The sequence below is a fragment of the Lissotriton vulgaris genome, chromosome 5 (genome assembly GCF_964263255.1).
Source record: "Lissotriton vulgaris chromosome 5, aLisVul1.2, whole genome shotgun sequence".
Classification (NCBI taxonomy): domain Eukaryota; kingdom Metazoa; phylum Chordata; class Amphibia; order Caudata; family Salamandridae; genus Lissotriton; species Lissotriton vulgaris.
The window spans coordinates 452,045,404-452,071,560 of NC_141693.1; the positions used below are offsets into that span (position 1 = coordinate 452,045,404).

Here is a 26,157-nt window from a genome sequence, read left to right on the forward strand (position 1 = left end):
AGCCCTTTTAAGAGGCACCGATCTCGGATTTGATTATATCTCCTATCGGTGTGGTACCGAGAAGGAGCCGGGCCAGTTTTGCCTGATTCAAAACCTGTCGTGGCCGGAGGGGACGTCGGTGAACGACTATATTTTGTCAGAGTTGTCCTCAGTTTCGTACTCGTCCGTGGATGTGGTGCGGCGGATCGTGATGGCGGTGGGGGTAGGTGCCCTCATGGCGAAATGCGTCATCAAGTCGGCTTTCAGACTGCTTCCGGTACATCCAAAGGATCACCAGCTCTTGGGGATCCAGTTTGATGGGAACATATTGGTGGACAAGGCACTGCCAATAGGGTGTTCTTTATCGTGCGCGTTGTTCGATCGCTTCAGTACCTTCTTGCAGTGGGTTTTTTCCTGGCACACCGGTAAGGACACGGCGACGCACTACGTGGATGACTTCTTCTTGGTGGGACGGCCTGATTCAGCGGACTGCCAGCAGCAGCTGGGCGGTTTTACTGAACTCATGGGCTACCTGGGTGTCCCCTGGCACCGGAAAAGACGCACGGTCCCAGTACGGTGCTGCGCATGTGGCGGGCTTTCCTGCAGCGCTTCAATGGTGTGCCCATGGCGCTGCCGGAGGACTGGGAATGGGATGTCACCATTTCGTCGGAGGCGGCGGGGGTAGGTGGTTTTGGACTGTACTGGCAAGGGAGGTGGGCGCGGAGGAGTGGCCATGGAATTGGCAGGACGGGGGCATTGTATCGCCTTTTTAGAGCTCTTCCCGCTAGTAGTAGCAGTGACGGTGGGGGCACGGCAGCTAGCACACAAAAGGGTGCTTTCAAGGTAGACAACATGTCAGTCGTACAGGTTGTCAATAGGCAGTCGGCTAGGGACCCACAGGTGCTTAAGTTGATGAGGGTTTTCATGCTGCGATGTTTGGAGCATGACATTTTGTTTCAAGCACGGCATGTGCCAGGGGTGGACAATGACATTGCGGATGCTTTGTCTCATTCACAGTGGCAGAGGTTCAGTGGGCTAGCCTCAGAGGCGGATGAGCGCAAAACACACGTGCCAGTGGAAATGTGGATGGTAGGAGAGACCGGGTCATACAACTGGTAAGAGGGTTGTTGGCCGTTTCCACCTGGAAAGCACATGAACAGGCATGGAACACATTTTTGGACAGTGGGGTGGTGCGGCACGGCGATCGCGGGGTGCGAAGTGAGCAGGTGGTGCAGTTTATGTTGGGTTTGATGGACAAGGGGTTGTCGAGAGTGACAATTGCGGACAAGTTGTCAGCTGTCGCTTTCATGGGGAAGTTGTGGTGGGGGTAAGGACCGTCAGCGGGGGAGCTGAGTACGCGGCTTTTGGAAGTTTGGGCGAGGAAAAGGGGTGCTAAGGTGAGTCAGTGTCAGCCGATTACAGAGAACATGCTCGGGGGTTTGATACATGTTGCCGACGATTTGCTTTAATCGGGAGGGGGCCATATTATTTTCTGCGCTTATGTCATGGATGTACTTTGGAGCGTTTCGGGTTTCAGAGTTGGTGGGGCTTAAAGGGTGGACTGGGGTCCTTTGGGGGAGGTGGATCTGAGAGAGCGGGAGGTGGCAGTGCTGTTACGGCATTCTAAGACCGACCAACGTGGAACGGGGCAATGAGTGGTGATGGACCCGGTGGGTGAGGGTGCGATATGCCCTGCAGCTTGAGTATGCTCGCGTCTGGAAAGAGGGCAGCATCAGGGGAAGTTTCCGGTCAGCTTACCGGGGGTAGGGTGACTGCGGCGCAGTTGCTATGGGTTCTGCGGCACGCCCTGCGGGTCATGGGTGAGAACCCGAAGGTTTTTGGGACGCATTTGTTTCCAAATCGGGGTGGCGACGGAGGCAGCGAGACAGGGTTGGGGGAGGGAGGATCTCATGAGGCTGGGGCGTTGGAAGTCGGACTGCTACAGGATGTACGTTAGGTTGCGGGGGTAGGACTGGAGAAGTAAGTGGCCTGCTGTTTCCGCTCTCTTACATGTGTGTCTTTACGGGTGCAGTGGCGGGGCCGGACGCGGCAGTCATGTCTATCCTAATTATTGGACACTCATTTGTTAAGCGAGCCGAGTGGGCAGAATGGGATAAGCAACGGTGTTTGAACCTGGAACTGGACCCGAGGTTATTTGATTGTCAATGGCAGTGAAAAGGGGGTATGAGATTGCATGAACTGCTGCCAGCTTTGAACAAGGTTGTTCGACAGGGGATCTGCCCGGATGTAGTCCTCATCCACCTGGGGGAGAATGATTTAGTTCAATGTAAGGGCTTAGCTTTGGTCAAACCGATGAAAAGGGATCTGTTGGAAATACGGCGCCAGTGGTCTGGTTGCCATGTAATATGGTCAGAATTGGTACCCAGGCGGATTTGGAGGGGAGCTGAGTGGCCTGCTGCCATAGATAGGGTGCACAGAAAAATGTACAGGGAGATAAGGCTCTTTGGTGACAGGGAAGGTCTGGGCAGGATGGAGCATCCAGAGCTGCGCTATAGGACAGTGTATTTTTTCTGGGGGATGGTGTTCACCTATCTAGATATGGGTTGGAGCTTTATATTTTACAGTTGAAGGAGGCATTGGATAAAGCTCTGGGTGTACAAAGATATCCTAAGTGTCAGGATGCCTACGGGGGGGGGGGGTCAAAAGCCGTTCGGACGGTTTTCGAGTGGCGTTTTTTTCTCATTTTTGGGAGAATTTAGGAGGGCTGGTTTTACTGTTGGGGTAGGTGTAAGACATTATTTAGTTAGGTAGATAGAGAGTTGACAATTGTAGGTTTGTGTTTATAGCTGTGACAAGGGGGATCCATGTCTAGGGGAGGGGGTTGGGGGTATGTTAGGAATATATATTTAGTGAGGTTTAGTTTTGTACAACACAGGCCAAGGGATTTCTTTTTGAGGTGCACCTGCTTCCAATAAAGCAGCCTTTTACACACCAACAAGCTGGTCTGTGGTTTGTGCTGCGACCCCCCCCCTTTAGTGGGCCCAATGTGCTTCTGCTCACCAAAGTATTTCTCCAAGATCCTACCCTAGCATGAACAATCTAATCGCATCAGCTTTCCTCTTCACCTTTAAGTGAGGAATTAAAGGACAACTAGTGCAAATATACAGTCATGCATTCTCATATTTATCTGCTGCCTAGGTGATTGGTTGAGTGATTGGCTCATTCATTAATTCAGGAGAGGTGTTAGTTGCTATGATCATGAAAGCGTCCTACTCTCCTGGAGGTATGGTACCAGAATATTGTTACCTAAATATCGTCCGACAAAAAATGGTATGCCCTAAATGTAATTTACAAAACTATTACCACATTTAAATTAATAATAGAAAATCTACCCCAATAGGGACAGTATTTGTATGAACAATGTTTAGGACACAATATTTATCGCAGAGGATATTTCTGCATTTGATATTCTAACATACAGAATTCATGGAGAGTACCTACTTAGGAAAAAATACTTTTTGCCGAGAACATTTTCTTAGATGGCAATGTGTTATCTCCATGGAGTAGAGCAACATTCTCCAGTATGAAAGTTTATACCCAAAGGTGTTACTTTCTGGGAAAGAGTTTTCCCATTAATGCATTTGCCTTCCACAAACGTTTTTAAATGAAAATGAGTACATCCAAGGCAGAAAATTGTAATCCTCAGAAAAAGGGCATTACTTTTATATCTCTGACGATAGGTTCTATTTCTTCAGAACAAATGGTTCCTTCAGGTTAAAGAGTAATTATTTATTCAGTGGAGAGCACTGTACAAACCTAATCGTGTTTATTTTCATCGCTATATCTATAACCTGTCCTACATTTTGACATTACCTGTATCCAGCGGTCCCCTTGTGAATCCTTCGGATAGCAGGCGACCAGTTTGCACTTAGATTGTTTAACAAAACTTGTAACTTCCTCAAAAAAGGTGGCGTTGTCAGGCAAACTACAAACAAAAAAGGAAGAGTTAGAGGAAATAGTTTAGGTACAGAGTCCTTGGTGTTCAGCCCTCTCTGCCCTTTTTACCTGCAGACAAAGACCTCAAGGGGCTCCAGAGTATTTGGGGTCATGATCCATGGAGCAATTCGGAAGACCACCTCATCTGTGAATATTGGGTCCTTTGATAAAACCTATAGAGTTAATAAACATAGGTAAATCATACTGCATAATAAACGCATGTGTGAGAAACACAAAGAGAAAGCCTATTATATGGGAGCCCAAAGAAAACAGCAACAATATCCTGAGCAATGAGATGATGGGAACAGGACTGGGATCACAAAGCCCATATTTATTTAGTTATGGAACCTGCAAAGTGTGTGATTACCAAAAAGCCATCTTGGTGTTGAAAACCCTGTAGCAGAACCCGTGTATTATACCAAATAGGGTCTCGAGCTAAAAAGCCAGGTTTTTAGGCTGTTCTGAAGAGCAGATAGTTGATCATAATGGCAAAGACCACCGAGGGATAGCCACCAGTAAGGAGATGGCTTGACCACCTTGGCATACTTCCCAACCCTGTGTACCACTATGAGAGAATCGCAGGCGGCTCACTTTGGTTCCTGTGACATTCCAGTTAAAAAGTTACTAACTAAAGGAGGGGCCTTTATTATGGATGCCTTAAAACAAACGCAAAGGCTTTTGAACATGTATTGTTTGTGAATTGGCAGCCAGGGAACTCTTCGAATATGTCCAGGAACAGAGGTCCTACATGGGCTTTCCAGCAGAAGGCAAGCAGTTGCATTTTGAGCCATCTGAAGAGGTAGAATTGTGGGAGCAGGAACTCCATACACAGGGGACTGGCACAGTCCAGACAAGAGCAACCAATAGCCGCTAAATGATCGTGGTTCGAAATCTTGGCTGCTCTTCTTGTACAGTGCGCTGTTCTGCTGGCTTGGCTCATGCTGTATATATACCACATACACATCTAATATACACACTGTGAAAAATAGCAAATATGAGTATTTGATACAATGAAGTAAACATCAGGGAAATTAAAAGCGAAATGTAAAGAACACAGAAATGTACCAACAGCTCTTTTATCAGGAATCGATCTTACACAAATGCCAGGACATCCCTCCTTCAAAATTGTATTTCCCTCCCGTGCACATACAATGCATGCAATATACATGCATTAAAGATTTTGGGGTGCACTGTCAGTGCCATATTTTACAATTTACCTGCAGACAGTAATCACGCCTTACCAGCAGCACAGGTTCAGTCACACTGATAAATCAGAAAGGTTATCTGATTAATTTTGGGAACTGATCAAAGTGACATCATTTCCTTTCTGAATCACTGTGATTATGGTTTGCATTAATCTTTGGTTTCCTGAAATCCCATATTACATGTTTTTTGCGAAGCAATAATGTATAGCTACGGATTGTTGCACATTGTAATTTTGTATTTCATACTCCAGCATTAAACAGACAGGTCGCATTGTCGTCACTTCACGTGATACATGAGCTTGGGTTTCATTGGTGCCACTGCTTTTTCATGCAGATAGTTCAATTGTGAAGAATTACTTTTAACAAACCTCTTCATCCTTTTTCTGCAGAGTAAGTTGAATGGAGAGCAGTCCTGAGAAATGCACATCTGGGAAAGCGAGCCCCTCCACGTAGAATGTTGTCTCTTCCTCTCCAATCCACTGAACTTCATGATCCTCTACGACCCCTCCTAGAACGTGCTCGTACCCGGAAGCTACATCATCCACCAGAGAAGGAAACATTACTACGTAAGTTATACAACCCACCGCTCCAAGCATAGACACGCTAAGAAATATAGTGATATACCTAGGCAAGGTGATAAAACCGGCCAAAGCTGATGCACGGGGTAAAGTAATCCTAAAACTCTCAATCTGATTGGACTGGTAATCTCAATTTGGTCACAAAAGGCACTTTGCCCCCATTGACATAATTGTCGGTGCTAATATCTATTTGTGCGCGAATTGGATTTACGAGTTATGCGCAACCTAAGCAAGGCAACATTTTTGAGTAAACAACGGAAAATTCTGCATCTCGTCACGTACTTTATCCGTATTTTTTACCATATTGTGGCCTGTAGAATTCGTACTGATGTTGTAATGCTGCAGCAGTCAAAAAACGAACGCTGCGGTATCTGTGGTTCCCCTTCTAGTCTTGCCGCATCTTTTTACAGGGGGCCTCAGAAAGCCACTGGAAAATGCGATTGCAATTTGTTGTATGAAATTACTGCAAAGTCTCGACGGTATTCCACCCAGGCCAGGTGGTATTCCGCGTTTTGCAGCTTGGGGTGTGAAACACATGACTTATGTACATCATTATCCCCCTTTCTCGTGGCTGGAGTGTCATTTACTTTGTCAGACATTTACCCGGAGGCTGCAGCCACTGAAAACGTGTTTTAGAAGGTGCAAGTCTGCTGCCGGAGCCTCTCTCACCGTCTCCAGCTCTTGGGGGCTAATTCCAAGAGACACGGCGGGGACATAAGCAGAGAAAAATAAACACACATAGGGGGAGAGTGAAGAACGAACAGGAAGAGAGAGAGCGAGAGAGAAAGAACATAAAAGAGGGAAAGAATTGAAACAGAGAGATAAAGAGATGAGAGAGGTGTAGGGAAGGAGAGAGTGAAGATAGATGGAAGAAAAGATAGGGAATGAAGGGGGATGGAGCAGGGAAAGAGGGAGAACTTAAGACAGAGGAGGGAGAACTAGCGAGAGAGGTGATGGAAAGACAGAGAGCAATAAAGAGGATGTAGAGACAGACTGTGTTGTGGGAGCTTCTGATTGGGTGCTGACTAGGCATGTCTCCCTATTGTATTTGCATTTATATAGTGCTTACTACCCCTGACGAGGTGTCGAAGTGCTTTTTCGTCGAGTAGCACGCTATTCCTGAACCCATAAATGATTAGTGGTGAATTAGTATAGTGAATGTATTGTATTTGCATATATATAGTGCTTACTACCCCTAACGAGGCGTCAAATCACTTTTAAGTCGAGTAGCATGCTACTCCGGAACCCATAAATGATTAGTGGTGAATTAGTGTAGTGAAATATGAAAGTAATTTGAGTGGGGGACATGTTAGTTAGTTAGTTGGATTCAGAAGGTCAGTGGAGGGATAGAAGAGGGAAAAGGTTAGCATTTTTATTTTGCTTGCTACCTCTCATGGGGTGTTGAAGTGCTTTATCGGCGAGTAGCACTCTACTCTGGAACCCATAAAGGATTAGTGGTGAGTTAGTATAGTGAAATATGAAAGTAATGTGAACGGTGGATATGTTAGTCAGTTATTTGGATTGAGAAGGATAGTGGGGGGGCTAGAAGAGGGAAACAAGGTTTGAATTTATATAGCATTATGTGAACATGAAAATTACTCAATGTGCAGTATTTCATGCACAACGTGTGGCTCCTCTCAGATGTAAACTCCATTTACCAGGAATCCTCTTGAGAATTCTTGCCAAGAATATTTAGAGCTTCTTTCAGCCATAACCGTGTGTTTATAGACAAAAATACCATTGTGAACCCGACCCAGTGTAGGAAGTGGTTGGATACAGTTGCTTTTAGTGCCATTATTTGTTTACTAATACACAGAAGATGTCTTGTTAAATTTTACTTCAGAAATATATTTTTTAACATTGGGGATGCCAAGTAGGGTGAATGCCTTTGCGCAATTTTACAGTGCGAGGTGGACCTGCTCTGAACATAATTGCCAACTTTTGGTTCCCAGTCCAGCCCTTGCCTTTCCAACCTGCAGCCCCGAGAAAGAGGACCTAATAGTTGCTAGTTGCCTTATGCACTCTAGAAGGGTGCTGGTAGCTCTCCCAGCTTCTGTGTGCAGCCCAGCCAACGAAATTAGAAGCTTTCGCCAGGTTAAATTAAAATTGAAAAGTGTGATTTCAAGAAGAAATTTTCAGACCTGATGAGCTTATGTTTGGTGAACAATTTCTAAAATATATCTAAAGCTGCTATTTCAGTCTTTAATCAGGTAGTGTTGGGGATAATTATTATGAATATTATTACCTTGGTGCCAGGGGCGTAGCAGCTATGGCTGTTAGAATTACCCATGTAGAGACATTCCACATTGACAAAACGTTTTCTTTTTACATTACTTCTGGCGGTCCTGCCTGATAAACTGCTGGTAATGTTGCACATGATGAGCTATAATGTAAGCTGTGATCATTATTGCAACTCTAATTAAATTAGTACCTTGGGAGTGTTTTCATTGGACATAAGTAGTACGTATTACAAAAAAGGTTGGAGACCCCTGAAGTAGATATATCTCAGCGTAAGACAACTCGAAAAGGGTTCTCCGAGCCTTCAAAAATCAATACAACCAATCATGGGACAGACGTCTAGCTTCCTTCAAAAAGAAACTACAGCAAGCACCCCAAATTGCAACAGTACCGCACAACAGGAACCCCCCCCCCCCATTCGAGAGAACAAAAATGAAACTGTCCACAGGCAGCGGTACAAGCAAGACTTAGTGGTCTCTCTCAGTCTTTTGATATGAATATGGAATATAAAAAGATGTGTGACTGTATATCGCATATGAGGAATATTACTAAGTGGAAAAAGTGCCTCTAAATTTGGAGATAAAACAATTCAAGGACAATTTTTTAGTGTGTCAAGGCAATGTGGCCACACAGCATCAAAGGAAGATCCCAGAGTAGTGGCTCCAAAGGAAAACCCAGGCAGGTGAGTATCAGAACAGTGGTAGCACACATCAGAAATACCACCCATTTGTTACATCTCTCCTTCCTCTCACTTGGTCAACCCTGCATTTTAATATACAGTGATGGAACTGGGCTCTCCCTACTCACCATGTTTCTGGAACACAGTCACTTTATCCACATCTTCATGTGACATGTGGAGGACCACACTGTACTTCTCAAAGATGGCATCAGGGGCACGGCTTCTCAGGATCATGGGAGACATGTCCTTTATATCTAAGAGAGAGGAGACAACCAAAAGAGAGAGGAATAGCTTAGGGTCTATATCTCTTCAGTCCCAAGCAAGACGTGTAAGGCGGGAGGAATTACTGTGTAGTGAGTGGTCTTTTTGTTTATTGAGGGGTTTTTATACAGCAGTAACTTAGTCAGGAGGAACAGTGAAGTACTTTAAAGGGGGCAGACAATATAATATATGTGCAAGTTACAAGAGCAACAGTAAGTGTTTACAAACGTTCATTGGAGAAATGCAACATTTTAAAAAAGAGTGCATGGTCAATCAGGGTGTAGATTGGGGGAGACAGGTTTGGGGGCTGTTAGGAGAAAAGTTGGTCTTTATGTTCATTCATGAAGGTTAATAGAGAGGTCGTTTTAGAGGTTAGGGGCATAGTTTGAACAAAGGGACAGTTTTGCAGTTGATAGTGATGTTTATTATTGTAGAGAGCTTTCTAAATAAAGCAGAGTAAAATTACTTTTAAGGAAGCTGGTAGGATTAGCCAGCTGGGCACTGTAGGTTTATTTGCATTGACCAGACATCAGGTCAACACCAACCTACTATTCATCTTTCAGAAACAGTTAGGGCAGACTCCAGGAGGCCAAGGAACAGGACATTGATTGATGTGTGGCAGAACAGGTCTGTACTGTGGATCAGGAAGCAGGTGTAGATGTGCAGTAGTTCTCTTATTTCATATTAAGCTGCCTACAATTTCTTATGAATGTGCTCTTTGAAAGAGAGGTAGCATTTGAGGCATGCCCACAGACTTGGAATTAGTAGAGAGGGTTGCGAACAACCATTGCACATGCATGTAGTTAAGACGGTCTTTGATCCGCAGCTGGAGCTTGCCATCATCAGTTAAAATGCCCACGGTATTGGTATGGCAAAGATTGAGATAAACAGTTGGCATCAATGATTATGTAATACTCAGACTCTATGACACTGTCCGATGATACTGTGAGCTGAAACTGCATGTTATTAGTGTTTTGGTGAAAAGTGATGTCTTTTTGACTTGTACGGCACAAAAAGGCTCCCTGTAGAGTTTGCAACTCATTGTTCAAAGCTAAGATAATTTTGTACGACATGTTTCAGACAGAGGGTTTGATTTGGAAGAGTCCATCTGGATACACTGTAGTCAATTGAGGTGACAGATCATCGGAGTGATCCTACTTGGATGGTCAGGGTACTGGGAAGGACTTTGTGATCAACGGCACAAAGGACCTCTAAAAGATCAAGACCTCTAAAGATGTATCACCAATAAGAGAGCACCTCACCAGTGATCCTCATGGCAGGTTCTGCGCCACAAGAGCAGCTCCACATCTAAAGGTGGGGGGTCAAGGCACTAGAGTTAGTGTCTCAGGTCTATAAGTTGGAAGATGAAGATCCTTTATGTAGAGGATTGTTTTTTTGGGCTAATATTTGGCGTATGATTGGTCTTGAACTATCAGCTAGAGGGTAAATACTACTCTGTGATTATTTGGACTGTTAGTGCCTCTGAAACTTAATTGGGATGACTGATGTTCCATAGCCACCAATCGGATCTGGATGCCTCATGTAAGGATTGCCATCCCAATCCCAGAGCCATCAGTTGGTGTAGCATATTGCCTTTAGCACTGCCTTTCTGTTATGTGGAGTCCAGTTAAAATACTAAAGCTGTGTTGCAGTATCTATGATAGAACTCTCTGTAAATTGCTCTATCACATTTAATAGTGCATTTATGGAGCACAAAGTCCATGTTTGTAGTCTACCTTCAGGATTAGGGGCACTCTCATCCATGCTGTCCATGTCCTTGGAGGTTTTCTTATCCCTATCACAATTCACCAGCAGTACTGCACCATGACCATCTGGACCCCATGTCCAGGATTTCTAGAGGCATTGAGAGAAAGGAAATACAATCAATATCATCATAAGTATGTCAGGGGTGAAAATGTTTAATTGAGATCAAGGGAAACATATAATGTGGAAGCACATAGACAATGGAGATGCTGATCTGTTGCCAGAAACAGTGTTTTGAGATGATGGTTGATGGAAGAGCAAGATTTTTAAATGTGGAAATTCACCAGGAGGCATGCACAAAGAGATGAAGAATACACAGATGCGGGGTAGAAAAAGAAGAGTTGCAGAAGCATGCATGAAGAAGACCTCCACGTGAGGAATATAGAGAGTGTTAAAACATGCTCCCGGGAGACACCTAAAGTAGAAGCTTTAAGGTGGAGGCCCAAAGAGGGGGATGGAGTGTATGTAATTATGAAAAATGGGAAGATAAAAGTTAATGAAACGTATTATGGAACAATGTGAACAAAGCTAGGTCAGGTACACCCAGCTTGCACAAGATGCAGTGGCATGGTGCATGAAGTACCCTACGTGTAAAGATGGTGTATTTGTAACACATTTGATAGGAAGAACAGAGTTTGTGAGTTAGTGGTCTGGTAAGATCCAGAGCTGAAAGATGGATATTAAGAACACAGGGTGTTTGAGGACGTGAAAGTTGCTGGTAGATGAATAATTGTCATATCAAAACAGATTGGGCTGTGAAAGTTGTGAGATGTTGGAGGCACATAATTAAGAGAAAGAAAGACTGGATTCAAGTTTGGTGGAGAGATACAGGTGTGGAAATACACATGATGGGAATGAAATAAAAAAAATGCAAACTTGTAAGCAAAAATCTGCAATATCACAACAAGTCACACGCAAATTTGTCTTGACTCTGCTCCAATAGGAACAGTCTAGCCCAAATTGCCAAGCCAGGTTCTCTGTGAAGCAGAACACAAGCAACCCATGATTGGTTTCGACTGATTGGGGCTCGACAGCCGAGTGTAGTTTGGCTCTAGCAGCACAGAGAGCACTGGGTTCTTGTCTGGGCATACCCTTGCCGTTTGGAGTGGTACATCAAAGACATAAAGGATGATGGGAGTAATGCTTGCAATAAGTCTGACCAGTGGCAATCTCTCCGGTAGCATTCCAACCCATTGTTCTTCTGCCCACCAAACAACCTCAGTTTGGACCCAGCCATATGCAAATCAGTGTTGACCCTGTTCCAATAGGAACAATTCATCCCGAACTAAAAGGCCAGGTCCTCCCTAAACTGGAACACAAGAGCAACAAAAGACTGGTTTTGCCCTGAATGGTGCTCATATGTCAGGTGTATCTTGAATTCAGTAGCACAGTGAGCACAGGACCCAACGCCTGGACATACCCTTAATGAAAACAATGGACTAGAATGCAGCCTGAGCTATTACCAGTGGGTGAGATTAATTCAAGCATGCCATCCATCACATTGATGTTGTTTCTGTTCATGTCCTTAGTGAGACGGGTATGCCCAGACGTAGGTCACATCATCACTGTGCCGTAGGACTTAGGGTATACTTACTGATGCAACCTCAGTACATCGACACCAGTGTGGGATTGTTTGCTGTTCCTCCTGGAGGGGGCCTTGCCTGCCAGCCAGGATGTACTGTTCCCAAGAGGAGCAAGGTCTGCACTGATCCGATAAGGTGGATCTTTGTGCAGAGAGGCATGGCGGCGAAAAACAATGTACTGGAATGCAGCCCTAGCTATTGCCAGTGGCTGAGATTAATTCAAGCATTTCATCCATCACCTTGTTGTTGTTGCAGTTTCTTTTGGTTGCAGAAGGGCTGTTGAAGGCTCTTTATTATCATCATCATTTTTAGAGTTCTACTCCTGAGTAAATCTTAGTAGGTTGGGACATCTCAAATACATTTATTTAATTGTAAGAGTTCCATCAATAAGCATATCCTTATTCGTTACTCTCCTTTTGGCTTTCTACATTGCTTCAGTGCTACTCCCCCGCTACCCGCTCCACCAATTTCTAAGTCATAGCTGCTTTACCTTCTCTGCCCTAGAACCACTGAAGGTCCCATTACGATGTGCATCAACATCAAGGGAAATATCTGAAATAAAATAAAATATCTGTTATAGGCCCATTGCACCTAGAGAGTTAATAGTAAGTTGTTACTTTGATATCCTGTGCATTTAGAAAAGCAAACATTTGAAAACCATTTACATTCTTGTGTATGTATATTTGTATGTATGTATGATAGTATGTACATAAGTACTTAGCAGTGTTTGTGGCATGCAAGCTGCTGAGCACTTTTCATCAACAAGGGTGAAGACAAGAAAAATGTGTACAATAGACAGATGTGGGGAATGGGTCTCATCTGAGTGGTGCCCACATGGGCAGAGGGAACCAGGAACCAGTGATAGTTTGGATTTTCTTTTGAAAGATGTGTTAAACACTCTTTTCAGAATTGTAGGAGTGCCGGTGCCAGCCTGATTAGCAAGTCGATTTTATTCTATATTCTCGACATATAGCTGGAGAAGACAACTTCAATTTGTTTGCACTTTCTACACTTATAATATCCTGGCTGGCTTCTTCTGTTGCATTGGTCCCATGGGATGGTATATTTTGTTACCAAGTATAAAGGTGTGCTATTTGTCACTCCCCTGCACATCACACAGCTGGTTTTGAAGATCTTGAGAGCCTGTGGTGGCAGCCAAAGGAGGTTTGTTAGGGTGGGAGATTTATGGTTGGGCTTCTACAGCAATGTTTACCATTGTAGCAGTCATTCTTGATTGGGGTGTGGGGGAAATTAGGGATATAGGAGCTAATGGGATTACCATGAGTCAGGTGCAGGAGATCCAGGGCGTAACCCCTTCCGTGCTCATGATGAGCTCAGCTCGTCATGAGGTATACCTCTTAAACAGAGCCATGCCTATTAAGCGGATCCTGAAGTGGGTTTCATGGTCAACTTTGTTAAAGGCTGCTGACAAGTTAATTAGGACAAGGTCACAGAGTTCACCAATCTAAGCAATGAATAGTGCTTCAGCAGCAACTTACATGGTGCATGTCTTGTTGGGAATATCTGAAAGTCATGTAAGGAATGCTTGAATTAGTTTCAGACACAGGTTCATTTTCCAGTCTATTGTGTTTTTCTCATTATTAGGCTACAGACAGCGATCAAAAATTATAACTTAGTATTGTCAAAAGGGACAGTCCAACCCAAACTGCAAGGCCAATGTATGGGAACAGAAAAAAGTCCGGATATAGCTCAGCCTTGTTTGTGAGGTGCACCTTTAATTCTAAGGCATAGCAAGGGTGTGAGGGCACATCTGTGCATGCATATCCTACATAGAGGTGGTCCTGTAACAAGGGGTTTAATGCACATATTCTTCTGCTACTATATTCTGGGCTAATTATTCCTCCTGGCAAGCTATGCATTGGGCAGTTATTATTTTATTGCTAATTACTTGTAACTATTTTTAGTAGAGTTTATAAATGTTCAGCTTCGGCAGTATGTTTAGAGAATTATTATTTTAATATTTATTGGCCTGTTGTTTTTATAGAAAAGAAGGGTGGGAAGTGTTTTTAATATATTCTACACTGTTTTGTTAACTGGCTTGAATATTAAATCTTTTAATTAGATTATTAATTATGTATATATTTTAATGTATTAAATATTTAATTGCATTTTTAAAACTAAGTGATTGTGATTTAATTGCTTCAAATAAATTATTAATGTATTATTTATGCATTTTTATTGTTGGGAATTATGAATGTATTATTTATGCATTTTTATTTTTGGGAATAATTGATTGAATCCTTTTTCATCTTTTAGTTGTTTAAATGTGTAGTATATTTCTATAACCTTTTTTCAATTTATGTGATTTGTTTATTTTTTAAAGTATTGTTTTGATATTATTTGCAAGGTGTTCAGTTTGTAGGACAAAAGTGTGGAAAGTGTTTTACAAATACGTATATTATCTATCTATCTATCTATCTATCTATCTATCTATCTATATATATATATATATATATATATATATATATATATATATATATATGTAATATATATTTTTATTGGTGAACTATTTGGAATTCGTTATTTTGTTTTTCTAGCGATTACAAGTATATTACATATATAAATATAGTTTACTCTTTTTTAATTATTCGTAATTGATATTTGTATATTTTTTGGGTTGTTAATTTTCTTTTTCTTTTCTAGTCATTTGTAAATCATTTGTACATTATTTTTCAATATATTAGTTTAAACAATGTTATGATTTTATATATTTTTAGGTAGTTTAATTTGTTTTTCCTTTCTACTGCCTAGGTTGGAGAAGGAAAAGTAAATCCAATTCCTCCATAGTCCCATAACTACTTTTCTGTTGCTTAGGTCGGAGTGAAACTAGCAAATCTGACACTTCCAAAACCAAAAACTTTCTTTACTGTTGCTTAGTTTAGAGTGGGTATAGCAAATCCAAGCCCTCTAAATTGGAACACTTTCCCTGCTGTTACTTCAATTAGAGTGGGAATAGTGAATCTGGTCCCTTCAAAATCCACAACTTTCTCTACTATTGCTTAGCTTGGAATATGAACAAGGAATTTTATATCTCCAAAGTCTACCACTTTTTATAAACTTTTATATTGACGTTTGAGTATTAATTTATATTTATTCATGTGTTTTTTTCTAATTTTTGTTAGTTTTAAAGTAGAATAGTAAATATATTTATTAACTCCTTCCATGCTTGTGATGGAACCGCTCCATCACGAGCATCGGTTGAGCTGTGCTCATGACGGAGCGGTTCCGTCATGGCCCGCTCGGCGCGCCTGCGCGAATTCCGTGCCTGCGCTGGACGTTCCATTGGGCGGGCGGGGCCATGACGGAACCGCTCCGTCATGAGCACAGCTCAACCGAGGCTCGTGACGGAGTGGTTCCGTCACGAGCATGTGAGCACCGCTCGGCCCCCCCTCCCCCCTAGCGCTGCGGCGGAATTGCCGCCGCAGCGAAGGGGTTAATGTTCACTACAAGTGTAAACAAAGATCTAACTTCGAGACTGTTGTTTTGATTTGCAAATGTTTAGTATTTAAACATTTGTTATAGGTTTGTATGATCAACGATAAAAAAAAGTCTGATGCAACTAAGAAGGGCATGATATAGAATTGATTGGTGATAGGAAATCCACTTTTTCAATCAATACTGGTCTGTGTGCCGGCTGTTCTATCCTTAGCTCCAGAAGAACTCTTTCGGGGGATTGTGCGCTCTGTTAGACATCACACAACTAAAATATGTAAGAAAAGGAAAGTATGTTGAAAACAGAAACGTTAACTATGCAACCATACAAAAACTCATACACATTAAATATCAAGGGTCGATACACAAAGATGTTTTCGGATGTGAAAGTACTGTTGTAATCGATAATGACTCGATTTGAGTCTGTTAAGCAGTCAGAAAAGGTGGCCTTAGAGGCCAAGACTAATTTACTTGTAATAGCGCCTTACAGTTCCATAATATTGCATTTGAGTGAATCCTACGCAAGGAGTGGGAAGTGGGCAGAGCAAGGCATGCCCTGGTCCTGTCTGAGAGGTAGCATCTTGTGTTTATGTCTGCATAGGTCTGGGGGCTGCATGGATGGGCCTGTATTATACAGTGGATACAAAGTCTTGGTCTGTGATGCGGCACAACTTTGACTGGGTGCAAAATGCACATACTGAGACAGTGTGCCCAGATACAGCAAGTGTACTGTGCCCAGTGCAGGTCCAAACCCACACATGCTCCAAGCACAGTGCATTTCTGAAAAGCATGCTTGGCCTGCATTTGAAAGGGGGCAGATATCCTCTCTGCTGGCGAGTGTCGTCAGTGGCTACTCCCTCCTGTTGTGGGATGCCTGAGGGTCTGCAGGATTCCCACACTTCCTTCATCAGCGGTGCGCTAAGTGCGAGTGGATGCACTGACTGTCACCACCTTGTGTTTCGCGCAGTGAGTTCATCTCCTGGATCTCTATTATGTGAAAGGCACACTTTCCCTGTTTGCGCCCAACGCACCTTAAAACAGGTGTGCCAGGCTCATACAGGGAAAGTGCGCCCTAGTACATGGCATACACTGCCCGCAGAGCAGCCGCGGCCTCACACTTTCCTGGGGGCAGCGCATTCAGGTGAAAAATGGAGCAGCGATGCAACACCTCTCATAAATAAGGCCCGGAGAATTTCCTCAACTGACGGGGTAACAGAAAGAGGTTGTTTTCCATGGGTAGATAAAATAATCAAGTGTTAAAGTTCAGATTTTGTAAATTATTTCAAAATTTGCAAATGTACACATGTTATATTGATCCATACAAAATTACTTTTGTAAATGAGAAACCTGGAGTTTACAAAATATTTCCGGCACTAATCATTGGAAACTTAGGGGCAGATCTACAAGAAAGTGCAGCAGCGTGGCACCGAAAGCCCTTTGGCTTCGCCACGCTGCAGCACTTTCAAAGCACAGTAATGCAACATATTTACAATAATATGTCGCAAACCTGTGCTCTTCCCTGCAGTGGCACACAAACAACTGCCAAATGCTGGCGCAGGCACCCTTGCACCATGGTGCAAGGATGCCTGCGTCATGGGGAGATTGTGTTTGTGCAGGAAGGGGCACCTTCCTACACAAAAATGATCACTAAAGGCAAAATCCTCTTTCAATGTGTGCTGTAGAATGCAGCATGCTTTGAAAGAGGAAGAAACAAGGAGAAATTAAAACATTTCTCCTTGTTGTGCCTCGCTCCGCCACCCATTCCCAGGTTTACGATTCCTCGTAAATCTGGAAATGTGTCAGGTTCCATGCGTGTTGCTTGGGAACAACCCACAGCAACACCCATGGAACCTTTCTTTTATGCAAAGTGTTGCATTTAAAGGGGCCGTATTCACAAGGACAGGAAAAGTCATGCAAGGTGGCTTTTTCTCTCCCTGTAAATATCGGGCAGCAAAATGCGCCTCCGGTGCGTCGCAAAAAGTGACGCACCAGTGGTGCAAGGGTTTTGTAATTCTGACCCTAAATGTCATAGCTTCACAATAGTACACATCTGTGACTGCATAAAAGGTATTACTTCACTCTATACGAAAGCGTAAACCTACTAGAAACAATGTGTGCCTTCTATTTGAGAATCAGGAGTATTGTGTCTATTGTTTATCAGTCTCAGACAGTGTTTATGTCTGGTGACAGGTCCGAGGACAGTGGAAACTAGAGTGTATTCTGTGCCTTAGCTAAAGACAGGTGCTGACTTACTTGTGCAAGTTGTTTTTATTTTTGAGGGAGAGGATTACTAGCCCTGTTTGGTGCCTGTACGAGTTTGCTCATGTTTTGAGGAAGGAATCCCATGTTACTAGTTTCAAGTGTTTTCTACTAGATGCAGTTTCTAGTGTATGCTTTTTTGATACGTGATACACTGCCAAGAAGAAGCTCCCATTCGAGGGCAGCTGATTCCTGGAACTGGTTCGTCATGTCTAACCGGGTCTTAGTTGTTATGTTGTGCGGGACTGCACAACACGTGTGTCAGGGACTGTTGGGGGCACAGGGGCCTACACTTAGTGCACACAATAAACGGACACGGAGGCCAGGCTTGGTTTGCTCTGCTCGTCTTGCTCGCCGTCGCCTCTCTGGCGTACGTGTGTGCGTAGACTCTTTTTATTATAACAAGGTCACGTGACTAGAGCGTCTCCAGCCGATTAACCCCATCGGCTAGGACACAACATTCCTCCCCAACAAGGATAAAAACTCAAAAGAAAAACAAAAACAGTCTCTCAACCGCATCAGCGGCAGTCTCTGCATACTAATTTCACTTGAGTGGTAACATTCTATATGTATACACTTAGGAACAGTCTTACATTAGATGATCTCGTAGACGGCAGGAGGGCACTGGATTCCGTCGTAGCAGGTACTGGGACCCCCCTCTGGCTTGGCTCTCATCACCACTGATCTCAGCCGGGGACGACGTCACCTCAGCTGTGGGGTCACAATCATCTCCGTTACCATTGGCGCCTTCTAGATTCCCTCCTTCACTCTAGAGAGGGAGGCACGTGGGAGATTCCCGAATGGACACCGGGCTCGAACAGTCCCTAGCCGTCCGAGGAACAGCTCGACTCGGGGACGGGGATCCGGCATTGTCCGCCCGCCGGGTGTGGAGGTATAGGTCCATCCGCTCTGATACCTTTTGAAGTGGGACACATTGCGCGTCACCATGTCCCTTCCTCTAGTAGCACTCACCCGGGTGCCCTTGACGTCAACCACTGTCCATGGCTCCGGCTCATACGCAAGTCTGAACTTGCCGCTGGTGACTCGCTTCTTTAGCAACACTTGGTCCCCTTGGACTATTTGCGGCACTCGGGCTCTTCTCCGGTGACTGATCTGGGCATAAGTCCTCCGACGTTGGAATTCAACCTGCCCTTCATTGGGCGATTTGGGCCGCCATTGTGGATTGTGAGGTATGGAGTCCAGAACCACGGCCCCATGAGTAGATGCACGGGCGCGACACCCAGTGGTGGTGTGCGGTGTCCGTCGGTAGCTCCCTAGGAACGTGAATATGGCTAGTTCAATAGATTGCCCCTTTTCATGGGCAATGCGAATCACTTTATTCAGAGTCCGCATGAACCGTTCCTCTTCCCCATTCGCTTGCGGCCTTCTTGGAGTAATCCGCAGATGCCGGACACACACCGCTTTCAGGTATGCCGCTAGTTCTTGACCTTGAAACAGAGGGCTGTTGTCTGTCCTTAGTACTTGCATCAGACCATGCGCCGCCATCTCTAATTTAGGAATGACTTCCGCAGCACTGGTGGTGGCTATGATTTCTACTTCTGGATATTTGGAATGATCGTCAATGGCCACCATGGTGTGTCGGCCATCTGGAAGGCTGCCAAAGTCTAGGCTGATGCACTCCCAAGGAGACTTGGGTCTGGGCTCAGCCAGGATCGGCGCTGGTCTGGGAGGTTCCCCTGTTGTTTGGCAGGCCGCACAGGATCTCACTATCGATTCCACCAGATCGTCCATCAGAGGAAACCAGACCTTGGTCCGAAGACGAGATTTAGTCTTTACCATCTCTTGGTGGCCCACATGAGCCAGCTGAACAACTTGGTCTGTGAGTGATGATGGAATCACCAGCCGGTGTCCTCTCAGCAAACATCCTGTGTGGTCCTCATTCAATTCTCTCTCACATTGTACAGGCTGTCCATGATACGTTGCGCCCCTGGCGTCAGAATCTTCCAGTCTTCCTTGGCCTTGTGCCAGTTTTCATTCTGTACTGCAGCCATGGCCCTTTGGAGACAGTCATCGGTCTTGGTGGCTTCCGCAATGAGTTCCATGGAGAGTGTCAGTGGACATGACCGAGCTGTGACACATCGTACGCACTCCTCCGTGTCGGCCGCATCTTCCATTTCCTCCCTGGTTGCTGCGCGGGGATGCCGGGATAGATAATCCGCAGGGTTGCGAGATCCTGGTTGGTACTTGACTCTGCAGTTATAGTTTTGAAGCTGCAACATCCACTTTTCGATGCGCGGCAGAGGCTTGGTGGAGGTGCCAGAAAATAGGGCGACCAGCGGTTTGTGGTCAGTTGCGACATCGAATGGTTTCCCATATATGTACAGGTGGAAATGTCTGCATCCCCAGTGTATGGCTATCGCTTCTTTCACAATTTGGGAATACATTTGTTCTGTGTCCGTGAGGGACCGGCTGGCAAAGGCCACAGGGGTCCAATCCTCGTCTGCTCTATGTCGCTGCATCAGCACCGCCCCTAGTCCTACCGGGCCAGCATCTACCGCCACCAATGTTAGTTTCCGGGGGTCAAAGAAAGCCAGGGTGGTCGCCTCTGACAGAGCATCCTTGATGTCTTGAAAAGCCTTCTCATGTTCCGGGCCCCATTTCCAAGGTGTGGAATCCTTGATGAGCTCCCTCAGTGGTACTGTTAGGTTGGCCAAATCTCCTATGAACTGTCCACAGTAGTTGACCATTCCTAGGAAGCTGCGGACTTCCGTGACAGAGGTGGGGGGTGCCGCTTCCTTGATGTCTTTCACCTTTTCCGGATCCGGATTCATCCCAGCAATGGAGAAGGTGTAACCAAAGAACTGGATCTTGCGTTTCAGAAATTCGCGTTTCTCATGGTGTAGAGTGAGGCCAGCTTCTCTCAACCTCCTGAGTACCAGTGTTAGGCGATGATTGTGCTTTGGTATGTCCCGGGCATGAATCATGATATCGTCACTGACGTTGATCACTCCTGGAACGGCGGCGATAAGTTCTTGTATTACATTCTGGAACACTTCCGCCGCGCTGGATATCCCAAAGCTCAAGCGTGTGTATCTCCGGAGCCCGAGGTGTGTCGAGAATGTGGTAATGTTGCGGGAGTCCTCGTCCAACACCAACTGGTGGTAACCAGCACGTAAGTTTAGCTTAGAGAACCAACTTGCTTCCGCCATTTCACCTATGAGGTCATCAATGATCGGGGTGATGTGGCGTTCCCGTTTGATGGCGGCGTTGGGGAGTCGCATATTCACACAAATTCTCACAGCCCCCTGCTGTTTGGGCTTACGTGTGACCACTATTGGCGAAACCCACGAGGTGGGACCAGTCACCTTTTCAATTTTTCCAGCATTCCTCAGTTTCTTGAGTTTCTCTTCCACAAGCGGACGCAGGTGGAATGCTACTCGGCGGTGTCTGAGGGCGACTGGCTGCACTGTATGATCAATGTGTAGATGCACCTCTTTCCCACGGAACTTTCCAATGCCTTGGGACACTTCAGAAAACTCCAGCAGCAGCTGTTGGATGGATTCCTGATGGACCCAAAGTGCAAATGATACGACTCCTAGGTCCTCTGCCGCTCTGCACCCTAAGAGCATACCTTGCCCATCTTCTGACACGAAGACATTGGTGGTGATAGATCTGTCTCCATGTGAGATCAATGTTTTTAACTTTCCTTTTATTCGCAAGGGAGTATCTTGCCCATAAGCAAATACCGTGATGGCTGATGGTGTCAGTACCAGCGCCAGATCCAGTGTTTGATGGAGGCCTGCGGCCATCAGATTGATGGTGACACCCGTGTCCACAACTGCCATGACATCTTGGGTACCGACTTTGATTCTACATTGCGGGAGGCGTCTGGTCCGTCTAGTGGTGGTGCCAATCATGTGCACTTTGTGCACCGTCCGCTCCTCGTCATCATCATCCATATCGCTCTGGTTCTGGTCACCTTCAGGTACTGTGTTCACCCCCTGCGGGGCTTCCGATATTTCTTTGCACGACACTCTTTTTCGAAATGGTTGAAGCGCCCACATCCTGAGCACAGCTTCCCTTTTGCTGGGCATTCTGTCGCCGAATATGGTGGACCTCCACAGTAGCCACACGATTTTGGCTGCTCCGATGGGGATGTCCCGGGGCCTTTCTTCGCCCCTTTTGTTGGAGATTTTACGGTTACTCTGTTGACTGGTTCCGCCTTCACGGGCGCCTGAAGTGCTGCTTCCATGTGTGCGGCACGGGCCTTGGAGAGTTCCTTGGTGCGTCCCAGTGTTAGGATCTCCGCCAGTGGCTTGGCCGACTCTTCTAGGATTCGCTTTCTCAGTTTGGCAGAGGCCCAGCCTTGTATGATCTGACCACGTATTTCTTCCATATTGTCAGCAAACCCACATGTCGACGCAAGGTTCTTCAGGTGCGCATGAAACATGTCTAGCGACTCCTCTGGGAGCTGTCGGGCTTGCCTGAAAATGAATCTTTCATAATCTTGGTTAGCCATAGGCTCGAAATGCGCGTTCAGGGCATTTATGAGGGTGTGGTGGTTTTTTGGAGTCACTTCCACTATGGTTTTAGCAATATTGTGAATATCCTTGCCTCCCAAATGAAGGACCAGGGCCCTCTTTTGTTCCTTGTGAACTTTCGTGGCTTCGAAGAAGATCAACAGCCGGTCCACCCAATCCTTCCATTTAGGGGCCAGCGACGATGGTGATCCCTCCACCACAAACGATTCAATGGGGGGTATCGTGGCCATGACTTGTGCAGGGAGCATGGTATTCAATGTAGTAACCTAGTGTTGCTCTTTGCTGTGTGCCTGCGTATAGATCCTTGTTTGGCCACCCCTCTGGAGAGGCCTGACTCTCTTTGGCGTTGCCAATGCTTGTTTATTGTGAGGCGAGCGACCTGACGTTCTGTGGCGTGACCAATGTTTGTTTGTTGCACTGTGAATGGGTTAGTACGGCGCCATTCGTTGTTGACTTTCACCCACAGCGTGTTACGCGTTTCCGCGTAAGGCCCCTGGGTTTGTGGGGCCTACGCCCACGTGGTATGTCTTGTGCTGGTTGTAGAGCTCAGTGTTCCTTCCTTCAGCACACAGTGCCCTGCTGGGGTTTGTTGCCCGGGCAGGTGCCTTTGCTTTGCGTTGTTTGCAGAAAAGGCCAAACGATGAGTTTATTCGCGATGTAATCGCGGTCTCTTCCCAGGATTCGAGGCTCTCCTCCCCCACACGCATGCATCCACGTGCAGCGCCGGGCCTATGCGCAGGTGCGTGAACCAACAATGTCCCCTTCCAATCGCGGGCCGACGCGCCTCACCGTGTCCGCACGCTGCCGAATGCAGCCGCGGTGTGATCTTCACCCTCAAACTCCGGTGCGCGTAGCAGGCGCACACTGCCAGCGGGAGCCGGGCACGAGCGCCACGAGCGAGAGTCTGGGATCACGGCCGCCTCACAGCAGCATATGGCGGTACACACGGTGAGGGCACGCCCACCCTCGTCGCCAGTCGTTATGTTGTGCGGGACTGCACAACACGTGTGTCAGGGACTGTTGGAGGCACAGGGGCCTACACTTAGTGCACACAATAAAGGGACACGGAGGCCAGGGTTGGTTTGCTCTGCTCGTCTTGCTCGCCGTCGTCTCTCTGGCGTACGTGCGTGCGTAGACTCTTTTTACTATAACAAGTTCACATGACTAGAGCGTCTCCAGCCGATTAACCCCATCGGCTAGGACACAACATTAGTTACAGTGGGTTTTACTTTTCATCCAGCACTACCATTGTTTGGTTTCTGTTGGACACATTTACACCATTAAATTCATGTGCGACAGCTGAATGTAGTACAAAACACTTTTAAATCATCAACTATGTATGAACTGGCGACAAAAGTGTTTGAGCCTGCACGAGTGACAGAAGCTTCCCTGCTTGTGTATGCTCACTCTAGAATTGCTTTCACTTACCAACACTAGTGAGGTAGAGCATGGCACAGCCCAGCGCACTCTTCCCATATCGTCCGTAATATGTGAATTTCACCTGTGGAAACAGAAAAGATTATTACATACTCTGCAAGGTATATAGCATTATAGCCCACTGACGAGGGCTATATGGGAAATGGCATTAACCCCATGGGCTAAGCCATGCGTACCAGTACCACGCAAGGGGAACACGACTTGCCCTAACTACGCATATGCTTGAACCACGAATATGCTTGAACCCCGCATATGCGTGGCTAAAGAAGTCAGCGGTCTTGTTCCAGAGACCTGATGGGCAAGTAGAGGAACAGGAAGGATCGGGAGAGGAAGGCTCGGGACCTGGCTTGGTAAGTACGGCTTGGGGAAGGGGGAAGTATTTAGGGAGGAGGGATTCGTTTTCATGGGGGTAGTTTTAGGGCTCAGGGTGGGGGGAAGGGGCAGTTTTCAGGGCTGGGAGCCATTTTAGGACTCAGGGCGGGGGGCAGGGGTCGAGGTAGCTTACAGGACTGGGGGCCATTTTAGTGCTCAGGGCGGGGGAAGGCAGAGGTCAGGGTAGTTTTCAGGCCGGGGTAGGGTGTATTTCAGAGCTAGGGGCTGGTTTTAGGGGCTTAGGGCACGGGGGCTGAGGTTGATCTTTACCACGCATGCCTTTACCAGTCGTGCCTTTACAAACAATGTGTTCAAAATGCAAGCGTGGTAAAGGCACGTGGTGGTTGAGACCGCGTAGTTTAGGCATGCATTGTTGAGGCTTTCTATCAAATAACCAGGCCTGGTTCTCCACCCTGAACCATCCAAAGGCAATCTTGGCTACAAATGAATTCTCACTGTAACAGTAACCAGTCCTTTGTGAAAGGTAAATTATCTGTAAATGATTCTGCAGTAATCTTAAAATAGGCCCCATATATCACACTTTTATAACCTATGAGGTTTATTTACAAGCCCCTTGCGCCACCCGTACGTCATTTTTCCCATGTTAAAAATGACACAAAAGTGGCACAAAGGGCTAGTAATTAAGCCCCTTAGGGGCAGATTTACAAGCCCCTTGCGCCACTTTTGCATCACTTTTCCCATGTTAAAAGTGACGTAAAAGTGGCGCAAGGGGATTGTAAATCCGCCCCTAAGTGGTTTTCTGGGTCACTTTTGTTGTTTTGCTTAGTCAAGCTCTTACTCTCACCAAACACATTCCGCTTATCTTCTACGGTGTTAATGTGTGTTTCCCAAATGGCGGTGTTACAGTGATGCCTTGATCTGTGATATTACTAAAATGAGACACATTTATATGACATTCTACCACATGGTGGCGCTAGCTATCAAATTTTAAACAGACCGATTACGCAGCGCTTACAACAATTCAATATACACTTGAAAAACGAATACTAGTGCACCAGGCCCTGGTTATAGCGTTGAATAACCGGGGACACACCGAATTCACAAAGTTGTAGGAGTGCGATGACTTCCAGGTTGTGTCGTACTAGTATTTCGCAGCGCTGTCAGGGACATTAGTGGGTCCTGCAAGACTTGGCACTTGGAAAAAAATAATAAGCACTACCATTACATATGGTCGTCCTTGGACAGTAATTTCCCCAACCGTCGTACAATGGGCAAGGATCTGTGTACTTCCTGTACCCATGTCAATCACAGCGTTAACATCACCAGCAATTACCAGCTCTTTTTTTCTCTCATTTGTGTATCCTTTTGTTTCTCCTTCTTTCTTACTAGATCAAAACCTTCCACCTAGTGGTGTTACATCAAATTTCAAAAAAATTAAATCTCAGCTCGTTGACGTGAGCCTGCCACAACTTTTATGGCGATTTTTTCTAACTCCTTACACAAACATACAAGGGCATGTTTACAAGTAAGTGCCTTAGGCTGCAGGTGGCTTATTTTGCTGCCCCACATTTACAAGGACAATAGAAGCCACCCTGCATGACTTTTCCCGTCCTTGGAAATACGGCCCCTTTACTTGCAGCACTTTGCGTGAAAGGGGAGTTCTATGGGTTTTGCCGTAGGTGTTCCAATGCAACACCCATGGAACCTGACACATTCCCAGATTTATGAGAAATCATAACCTGGGAATGCATCAGAATGCTATGCTTCCCTAGGGGAGGCGTAGGGATGTGCAACGAGGAGAAATGTTTTAATTTCTCCTCGTTTTTTCCTCTTTCTATGTGTACTGCATTCTGCAGCACATAATAGAAGAGGAAATCACATCTTTTGATTGTTTTTGTGAAGGAAGGTGTCCCTTCCTGCACAAAAGCA

General features: G+C 45.6%; 1 protein-coding gene across 1 annotated transcript in view; it reads right to left on the minus strand.

Annotated features, from left to right (window-relative positions):
* LOC147711061 (protein-arginine deiminase type-3-like) overlaps window positions 1-26,157 on the minus strand; it is a 128,428-nt gene that overhangs the window by 48,496 nt on the left and 53,775 nt on the right. The window contains exons 3-9 of the mRNA XM_086921884.1: window positions 23,887-23,959; window positions 12,735-12,796; window positions 10,634-10,751; window positions 8,765-8,890; window positions 5,510-5,673; window positions 4,006-4,109; window positions 3,814-3,925 (exon numbers count right to left, since the gene is read on the minus strand). Of these exons, the coding sequence (XP_086778010.1) occupies window positions 3,814-3,925; window positions 4,006-4,109; window positions 5,510-5,673; window positions 8,765-8,890; window positions 10,634-10,751; window positions 12,735-12,796; window positions 23,887-23,959 (759 nt within the window). The remainder of the gene's footprint in view (window positions 1-3,813; window positions 3,926-4,005; window positions 4,110-5,509; window positions 5,674-8,764; window positions 8,891-10,633; window positions 10,752-12,734; window positions 12,797-23,886; window positions 23,960-26,157) is intronic.